General features: G+C 33.8%; 2 protein-coding genes across 2 annotated transcripts; both read right to left on the bottom strand.

The window, feature by feature from the left end:
- Positions 1-2710: 2710 nt before the first annotated feature.
- Positions 2711-4969, bottom strand: Smp_137860 (hypothetical protein; the record flags this gene model as incomplete). The annotated part of the gene is made up of 2 exons (XM_018798984.1): positions 2711-3052; positions 4775-4969. The coding sequence occupies 2 exons, from the start codon at positions 4967-4969 to the stop codon at positions 2711-2713; spliced, it is 537 nt and encodes a 178-aa protein (XP_018650819.1).
- Positions 4970-5221: 252 nt separating this feature from the next.
- Positions 5222-10326, bottom strand: Smp_137850 (hypothetical protein; the record flags this gene model as incomplete). Its single annotated transcript, XM_018798983.1, has 3 exons — positions 5222-5317; positions 6275-6400; positions 10321-10326. The coding sequence occupies 3 exons, from the start codon at positions 10324-10326 to the stop codon at positions 5222-5224; spliced, it is 228 nt and encodes a 75-aa protein (XP_018650818.1).
- Between the last annotated feature and the right edge of the window lie 79 nt (positions 10327-10405).

Below are 10405 nucleotides of genomic sequence, written 5' to 3'. Positions count from 1 at the left end.
TCAAACGTTGGTCATCGGTTACCATGGGACTGCATCTCCTCACGATGCTCCACTGCGTTGTGGATCAGATTTTTAGGTGTGGCCCCCTAAGAAAACAACCTGCTTCGGTTTGGGCACCTGAGCAGTATCACAGCCCTCACACAAATCAAGTGAGATTTGTGTGGCGCATATGTATCTGGTGCTTCCTTGTACCAATATTTGTGTTTAAATAACTAAATAAACAACGGGGAACCAAATGCATTTGCGCCACACAATAACAATGAGATTGCAAAGTGCGTACAAGAGAAAGGAGAACAACGAACAGAAATTAGTCTATGAGAGTGAAATAATAATAATGGGAGAAACAGTTCACTTAACAAAAATATAACCAGGAAGAATTCCTTCAATTAAAAAGCGTACTTTCATTTCTTATGAAGAAATTTACGGTAGGGTCGACACTGACTTCTATTCTGAGCCATATCTGACAATGTCTCTAGCAACTGTGCTGTACTATCTCTAGGACCCCAACCAGGGAGTTGTGACGGACCAACAGAAGCCAGTCCTGCACAGCTTTCTTTCACACCACGACATCGTGTCATACACTAACCTCCTCTCCGCTTTTTCCATCCAGTCCCAGCGTCGGCAAATAACGCGTGAAGTGGAATTGGCGTAGGGTGAAGATATGACCAATACATCGTCGACCAGGACGAAAACCGGCCTGCTCCTCATGAGTCGATCTTTCTCGGATTTTAAACAACTTACGAAGTACGTTGTGCTGTGTCTGTTCGATATATAAACCCAGTATGTTGGAAGTAAATGATTCATATTGCAAAGGCTGTTATTGGTGTTCTGTAATTAACTGACCGGGCTAGGCAGAAAGCCGGACCGACAAGTGCTGTAGACTGTTCGTACAGTTTTCGTGTATCATTAGTCCGATCGATAATTCGCTGCTCTCTGATTGGCAGTCTTATCACGTTGAACATTATCAGGGCATCCACTCGGCCACAAGTTATAACATTAGTCGGATGAAGGACATAGTAGATTCAATAAGGATCGGTAGTGCACAGACCGAATTGCGACACTAAGGATGGAAAATTAAATAGTCTATTTCCATTGGAAAGATGTATCAGAGTTAATCTTTGTAACAATAATAAGTAATTTATCAACTGCCACACTGACATAATTATGGACATAATTCCTTTCATGAAATATACAAACCGGTATATTTCGCACAGTTTATTAACATTATATTCTGAGACAATGGGAAACAAAATCTGTTGACAAATGTTTGGGATATGAATGGATTCTTTCAAATTTCACTGACAATTTATTATTGAATTCCGAAACAATTCCTTAAGTAATCATTGAGTATTGAGATAACAAGAGAGCGAAAAGTCATTTAGAATAGATTATTTATAGTTTTAGACGAGGTATATTTAACAGTGGATAACCGACCACTGAACAAACTTGAAATTACTCTACATTTTCCAAAATCCGGAATTCTGTATTGAAATTGTCATTCTAATTTTGACTACATCAAACGAGATTAAACGATCAATCATTGTATGCATGATATATTTTTCAATAAACTTGTTATCCAAGGAATTCCGGTTAGTAATGATTAACTTACAGAAGTATTGGTTCATGCTTAGTGGATATCGTATTTATCCGTTACTTAATGAGGAGCTCATGGCAAGTGAAAGAAAACTACAAGTGTTTCAATATCACCATTCTCAGGTAGTGAGCTATGCAGCGCAAGTGTCGAGTTTATCTACAGGCTTTGAGTAAAAATTGCAACCTGTATTTACCCTGATTATTATTCTTGGCCTAGTTTACAGTTTTGTCCAAGTGTTCTTTTCACGATTACAAATTTCTTTTGTATGGAATAATCCAAAATATACAATCATTATAAAACCAGCCACTGATTTAATTGTTATGATGATTTATTCCCATCAATTTAAGCTGATGTTCACCGGTCACAAACTGTTGAATTTATTCAACACTGAACCACACTTCTTAAGCTTTAGTGAATTACCAAATCTATCGAATGTGAAGTAGTGTAAAAACTGCATGTCAACTAAAAAACTAAGATGTGATATTTACAGTGTTTTATAAATCTATATGACTTACCATCTAATAAGTTATTTTAGAATTCATTCATTGTTCAATGATATAAAAATCTTTAAATGCTTCATTTTCATGAGTACTTCACCACAATGTAGTATTTTTTTAACGACCAATCGGCGAGACTATAATTTATAAACGAACCAATCAGATATGAGATACGAGTTTTGGATTTTGACGAGAAATTTATTTATCCATTTGGTTAAATATCATTTTGGCATTATAGCTGATATCAGTTCATGATGAAAACTCCAAATTTAATTTTTAACCCTAACCATCAATTGTAAATCCTAATTCTAATTCCTCACCTAGGTTTATAACCTTCATTTAGTCCTAGTTAGTAGGTGGACATCCTCAAGGTCACTTTGGCGTCACTCAAAGGTCGTTTATAAATTATAGTCTTACTAATCAATCTTGACTTGTACTTAAATTAAATCTGTTAGGTTTGGTTCCTGAGGCCTATGCTCCTCCACGAAGGGTAACAGGTGTAAGTAACTAAGTAAGTAAGGTTTGGTTCCTCGATTTGTCTTTTTCCATTCTAACCTTGAATGATTTTTAGTTGAAAATATGAACAAATTCATTCATTAATACGAAGTCATTAAATGTATTATTCATGATAACAGGCGTAAACAATTACAATTAACTGACCAAAAATAGTTCTTATAGTTTCAGATAGATAATAGTCTGTTTCTCTGTTAAATAATCCACAACTTGCTATCATTATGCTAGATAATGATGAATTTCCTTCTGGACAATTTGTTTGTATTACATAAACAATTAGTTTATATCGGCCTCCATTTTTAATATCAAACGCTTTCAAATGCATTACAGTCATTTGACGTAGTTGATTGGTTAAATTACATAGCAGCTCGTTCGATTGTGATTCTTGTCTACTTCTCATCTGACTATATTTATCACCATTGTAGTTTGATATAAATTGTTCAAGTACCTTATAGGTGAAATGTTAAAATATATATAATCAATGGTGTAGAAAAAATTTTATCGTATTCATGTAAATTAAACTTAATATGTGTACACTGTTCTAAATAAGTATCCCATAGACATACTTCACATTCTGTGTTGGGAATATATACTCACGACATTCACATTTACTACTTATTAGGAAATAAACAGACTTCAAATAAGTTGCATCGGAATACGTTATTATTTCAGTTGTGGAGTACAATTTAATAACCAATGGTTTCTAAACTTCTCTTTAGTTCTATCTAACCTGTAGTTAGGGTTGTTATACAAATAGTGTACAATTACAAATTTTTGTAATGAAACAGTATTTTTACCACTATAATAATCAAGTGACATGGATGAAATACTAGCATAAAAATTAGAGTCTAAAACATAATATTTAGGAATATAGATTACTGAATAGGTTTTTATGTCCTAGACAAAAGTCTAAGAAGTTGTGATCCCTTTATTAAATCTCAAAGTACTAGTCCTAATTTATTTTGTCTTATGACATCTTTTATCAATAACAGAAGACTCCTAGTTAGTTAATAAAACCATAGATTCGATCTAAGCTAAACCACCTTTGAAACCTGGAAGAACTGGAGTGGGACTTCTCAGCAGTTAGACATTCACACCAAAGACTAAGCGTTCGCACGTGAGGCTGAAGGTCCTGGGTTAAATCGCGAGTGCGAGATGGTGGATGCGCACTGTTGAGGAGTCCCATACTAGGACGAGACGGTTGTCCAGTGCTTTCAGGTTTTCAATTTTAATTTGGCTTAAATCGATTTATAAACCCAACTGTTAAAATTGCTACAATCTCCACAAATCCCCATTCTAACAATACTGAATTCTTTCAAATTCACCTTTTTATCATAAACAATATCCGCTGACTTAAATGTGGTTCTAGTTATTCAGTACCTGTATAAAAAGCCCCATCTTACATAAAACATTATATGTTGCGATGAGCACAATGAAAAAGATTAGGATATGGATTGATCAATAGTGAACGAAACCAAATGTAACGTATCTACTTTCTATTCGTATGGATTTGCAACAAAACGTCTTATTTTACATTTTTCTACCATCAGTATGTATAAAATTCTGAGAGAAATGCTTAATTTCAACCTAGTGTCTATTTTTATTTATATCAGTATAAATATTATTGTATGTTTACCTTATCATTGTATAGTGATCTGTCATTTTTGTTTAGCCCCATAGTACTAGTCGAATTCTATCAAACAAGTTTCCAATATGGCTGCTAACTTGTGCGACTCAATAGTCCGTGCACTGTTTATATGTTAAATGGTCAGCAGAGAACCCTAAGTCTATATTCCATTCTACTTTGCACTCGTGAATAAGAAGTATCATTAATCTTGACAGAGACTGATTCTCCCCGACAAACTCACAACCAAATGATCCAATTTCCCAGCATGAGATGTTACCATTAAGCTATCCGGACCACAACTGACCTGTTGTATGAATTCATCTCAACTACCTCCAACCACTAACATCTTGAATTAAAACTTATCAAATGACTTGTCTGTGACACAATTTTATTCCACTACATATTCAAAGATATATATTTTTAAAGTTTCCTTGACTAGTTATGTCTTACATAAAATACCCACATAAATTAAACATTTCCAACACTGTTAACTAGAATTCCTTAATACTTTTACGTTTAGGAAAACAGTTAATAAGTTCTTACCTGTTTCATAATAATTTTGCAAAGCTTAAAATTAAATTCCCTTCCAGGAAGTGGTTTCAGTTGATAAAAGCTTCTTTCACATATTTGTCTACTAAATTCATCAGATTTGAAACAAGTTAATCCTTTAGTGGACTTAAACAGTTGAGATAACCTGACTTTTTGTTGATTTCTCTTGGTTGAATTTCCAATGTCCATGATAATTCGAATTAGATGTTAGGAAAATACAGTTCCTATCTTTAACTCATACATATATATATATATATATATATCAAGTGGCGTATGAGGTATCCTACTTTAAACAGTCTCCAGGATGTAACTGTTGCCTAGATACAAGGTATATTTTAGTTTACTCTACAACATCACAGTACTCGGAAAGGTTATTTTGAATTATTTACAAATGTTTTCGATAGTATACTTGCATTCATTTACTTCCTGTAATCATCATCATCATTTAGGTAAAGAATAAATTATCGATGAATTAACTTGTTTGGCAAATACAACAGGATTGTTTATCCTATTAAAAAGACATTCTGTTTGATAAATCTATTTAAAATAGTTAAGTTTTATTAGTAAAATAAAAATCGCTCTTTTATTTAACTTAATAGATAATATTGATTAGAACTATGGATCATTTCGGCCTATGCTCCTTTGGGAGTAACAGGCGTATGTAAGTAAGTAAGTAAAGTATGGACTATTTCATGAAGTCAAGTCATATTGATACGTATTAGTAAAAACAAAACGCAGTTCCATCGGCCTACTGATAAAAATAAACAGTGTACTGTAATATCAAGTTATATAGCTTACTAATTGTTGTGTTAGTCTAGTTAACATTATGAATTTTTAAATCTGATTGGATTAGCTGAACTACTAATTCGCTCATAAAACCGATTTCGCCAGTCCCAAATGAAAGAGACTTTAGGAGATAAAAACATTAACTGACGAAGTGGGTGTATATATATATATATATATATATATATATATATATAATTGAAACTACTATTCTATTTTTTGAAAATTCCTAATGATGTACATTAGTACATGAGTTACTTATTAGTTGGACAAGGAACAACCACTGGTCAAAATAAAATTTAAGAGAAAAGCAAACAAGGGATATTCTTTTCCGTCAAACATTTTCCAATGTAACTTTAGTTCAATCAAGGAATTTGACTAACTAAATTCAATTACCAGTGAAAACTAAGAATTAGGATAGAAAATTTCGGCATATATGTATTTTCGGTAATTTCTCATCAGTATTCACGTTTCCAGATAGAAATGTTCATTCAAATCATGATTATTTAAATGTTTTGAAAATGTGTTTATATGTAAATGTAAAGCCTGATAAAAAATGATCGGAAATTCACCAAAAGAAGTTACTTCGACCCCACCTACTTACCAGAGTTTGTCGGATGTTCCAGGCTAGATTTTTATAGTCCCGATATCGGCTACCTACCCTACTGACTTATTAGAATAATTTAAAGGGATAATGAACTGTTAAATTACATGTTTGAGTTTATTTTTTGTTTTGTTGTAGGGCATATTATCGGAAATCGTAAAATATGTCAGAAACACTCTAGTCGTTAGATTTGGATCGACACTGTGAAGAGCTCGTATTATACTAACAGCTTTCTTTAATACGTGATAACTTGGATAAACAGGTGTCGCTACAATAGACCATTGAAATAAACGGGGGTGACATTGGGGAACTTGTATCATTAGTGAGAGTCTGTACGTATCTCTACCGTCTTCATATTTCTTCCGTTTTCAGTTTTATCTTTAACGATAAGGACATTTGTGAACTTAGCAGAGACATCAATTAATCGTTTAGGCCTTTTCAGTCCCTCGACAAGAAAGTACGAATAGAAGAAAAAATATAGGGTGGGAAAACCGTTGACAATTTTTAATAAAATGAATACACTAAAAAGAGCTCTTCAGAAGCTCAGCTACTCACAATACAGAATCTCTAACCGGTTTTAGTAATGTTTCATCAGATATGTTGCACACAGTGACACTAAATCTAGAAATTATACACTTAGTTCCTTCACGAAAGATAAAATTGATGATAGCTATTGTTTTAAGAACATGTTTTAGTTTTAATAAATTCGTGACTTTATTTATATTGGACATGGATTTCCTTTCTGGAATCAAAAACTGTCGAATATGATATAAGTGACTCCATTTTGATATTTATGACACTTAGTTGTTTCCTCAGTCTTATACATCCATTAAATTATTGATGTTATTAATTCTTAGTGCAGATAGGTTGCCGTTAGTAGAAACTGTCTCAGACACTTTACTGAGAGAAGTGAATCAAGGCATGACAACTTCTATTTTATCTGGAATCGCTAGATTTAGGATCATGTGTTTGTTAACAGTGATTAATTAATTTAGTTCGTAGAATCTAAAAGAAACATTTGATTCGAATGGCAATCACACTTCTGAACTATTGGTCGTCACAGTTTTCACTGACCTTTCGAATAGATCATAGTGTTTGCAACCAACCAGTTTTTCCTACTTATTTATTGATAAGTTTCCTGATTGGACGCTAGATTCGGTTCCTATGCTCTTCTAGTAACCTTCAGGCTAGATCAATACAGCGACTTGAATATGATAGGAAAAGCACGAAATATGAAAGGAACGCTTTACTCCAAGGTTCGTTTATGTACAGAAAACCGAGGATACATATAGTATTTTAGATAAGCTTGGGCTTCCAGAAATTTCTGAAACGCTGCTAAACATAGTAACAGTATAGGTAATCGTCCAATCAGAAACGCGACATTAGACTTTGCACATTCTAGATGTTTCCGGCAAAAATTCTATTGAGTACGGATTGGGTAAGATGCTTCTCAACGTTTTCGGAGCCCTTTTGGATTTTTACGAGTTTTCTGGATCTCCACAACATTTATATAAAACATATTCTTATAAATAGTGTCTATTTGATATTCATTATTTCATCGGAATTAATCCTAGAATTACTGAGTTCTTGTTATTTTTTTCTATGCAATCGAGCAGTATAATCAACTAGTCCACTAAAATATTGATAAGAAAAACTAGTCTTTGTTATGTTTAATACTGGCCGATCAGATTGACATTACAGTAAGCATTGTATCAACAGTTAGTGAAATTGATCATTTCAGCATCTTATATTTAGTGGCGCGAGATCTGACTCCAGGCAGATCGTTTGCTGCTTGTTATCAAAAAATATATGTTGCCGATCATAGGATATAACCATCAACTTAAATTCCGTTGGCGAATGACAGAATTTAATAAGTCAAACACGAGAATGAATTCCGAATACGTGTATTTCATCCAATCGTTGATCCAGACAAACGATCGAAGAAATGAAGCAAAATGACGTTCAATGGAGAAGGCGTGTGAGCCAACGCGATTTAACCAAGCGTTAATCGATATTTATAGTCACACAAATACAAGTTACAGACATGTGATAAGATAAGAAACGTACACACATACGCTCACATAAAAATAGTCAAGGTTGATAATCGAATAATTAACAAGGTCAAAATGTAGCTTGAATAGAATAGATAAATTGGTTTGTCCAGAAACTAGAACAAGCTATGTGGACTTAACACAGCAACCGACACTGCAATATCCCTATGTCCTATAGAAATATCATAGCACTAAAACCTGACAAATTACTGAATTAGATTAAAGTTTGACGAAAGTAAGGTTCTTTACATACATTCGAAGCGAATATAAGAATGAGATGGTGGAGAAGATTTGTAGCTCAGGTGGATGATTTTGATGTGGGTTTGTTCCCTGAGCTGAATGGTTTGGTCGTGGAACTTTCATCGTTTATTCCATGTTAAACATGGAACGTATTTGTGAGTGTTGTTGTATCCACACATAACAAACTGACATTTCTCACAAAGAAGAATCCACTTGTAAGTGTCGAATCAACGATTCCAAATAGGTCTAAAATTTTGAATTATTTTGTAGATAATTATCATTTACATTTTTTAGTACATAAGTATTGAATGTTTGGATTAGTTTATTTCTATGTCTGCTTATTTGTAAGTTTTCATCTGACTTACAAACAATTGTTATATTTATGAGCAAAGATGGATAGTGGCTAGCAGTGGAATCCAGGACACACGTTTCGTCCAATTTGGGACTCGTCATCTGAACGTATCTGCATCTCAGAGTTGATGTTCACTCTAGGACTCGAACCCAATGCCTTTCGGTTCAAACGCCATCGCCTTATCCACTCAGCTACTGAGTCCTGATAGCCACTTTCTTGTGAAATAGGGCGAAGTTTGAATTCACTTAGTATTGTTTGTTTGAATCTTCCTATTGATGTTTAGGACTGCAACCTGTCAGTCTCTTATTGACATATGTGCATACTGTGCGTATTGCCTCGATATAGCCTTAACTGAAGCGAAAGTTGCTGGGTTCGAGTCCCAGAGTGAACATCAACTCTGAAATGCTGGTACATCCAGCTGACGACTCCCAAATAGGACGAAACGCGCGTCAAACTGGATTCCACTGCTAGCCATTATCCACCTTTGCTTATAATGCTTGTAAATTAAGGCTATTTCAAGGCAATACGCACAGTATGCATATATGTCAATAAGAGACTGACAGGTTGCAGTCCTAAACATCAATGGGAAGATTCAAACAAACAATACCAAGTGAATTTAATTACTGTATTTCTTAATCTTTCAGATTTATAAATGATTTTTTATTAATATCAGTGTTATGTTTTTGACCTAGGCTGTAGCCAATTGTTATGACTTGACCAAGGTCGTCGCTGATTCGTTATGACCTTACGAATTTAACAAGGACGTAATTCGCGTAAATTTTCCACCAATAGAATACGACTTCTACGACCCCCACACTGTGGCAATGACGTTCGATTAGTATCAGTAATCTAGCGTCCTTATTGATCCTTATCCGCCCAACCCGTCCACTTGAGTCCAAAACACCAATATCAGCCTCGGCAATACGAATCGTTTATTTCAAGCATACTTTGTTTATATATCAGACAGACAGGCCACATCATACCATAAAATAGAAAATAATATTTGTACAAAATCAAGCCAAACGTGGCTGGAAGCGTGGGAGACAGTACTCAATAAACCGAGTATAATTTAGGAACAATAAATCATATAATAATAATCAATAGGTCAAAATGAAGCTAATAATAAGATGAATATAGACATAGATAATCCAGTTACCGAATAGTTATACCATAGGAATATAAATAGAATAATAGTCTAATAAGAGGTCCCGTAGGTTATCAGTACTTACTTTTTCCTAGTATATAACAATCAGAAGAGTGTTTTTGTGGATATTATAGTAATTTTAATAGTTGAGATCATCGGTGTCTAGCTTCAATCGATTCATGATCTCAACTATTAAGATTTTTTATTACTCTATTGTTCTATTTTTGTACTAATAATGACTGAGTTATGAATATTTGCTTATGCATATTTGTGTTACTTGCTCACATGTGTTTGAGGTATGTAGTTGTATGATTTTTGATTCATGAAATAATAGAGTATAAAATAGAAAGTAAATCTATTTGTTACCTCCATCCTCTGACTGTAAGGAGCTAGTGGACCAGTAAGCATTCAGATTATCTTGTCATAATTCATGGTCACTGGGTTATTGGTT

The sequence above is a fragment of the Schistosoma mansoni genome, chromosome 3 (assembly GCF_000237925.1).
Source record: "Schistosoma mansoni strain Puerto Rico chromosome 3, complete genome".
Lineage (NCBI taxonomy): Eukaryota > Metazoa > Platyhelminthes > Trematoda > Strigeidida > Schistosomatidae > Schistosoma > Schistosoma mansoni.
Note: the sequence above shows the minus strand (reverse complement) of the source record. Positions and strands in the feature narration are given on the sequence as shown.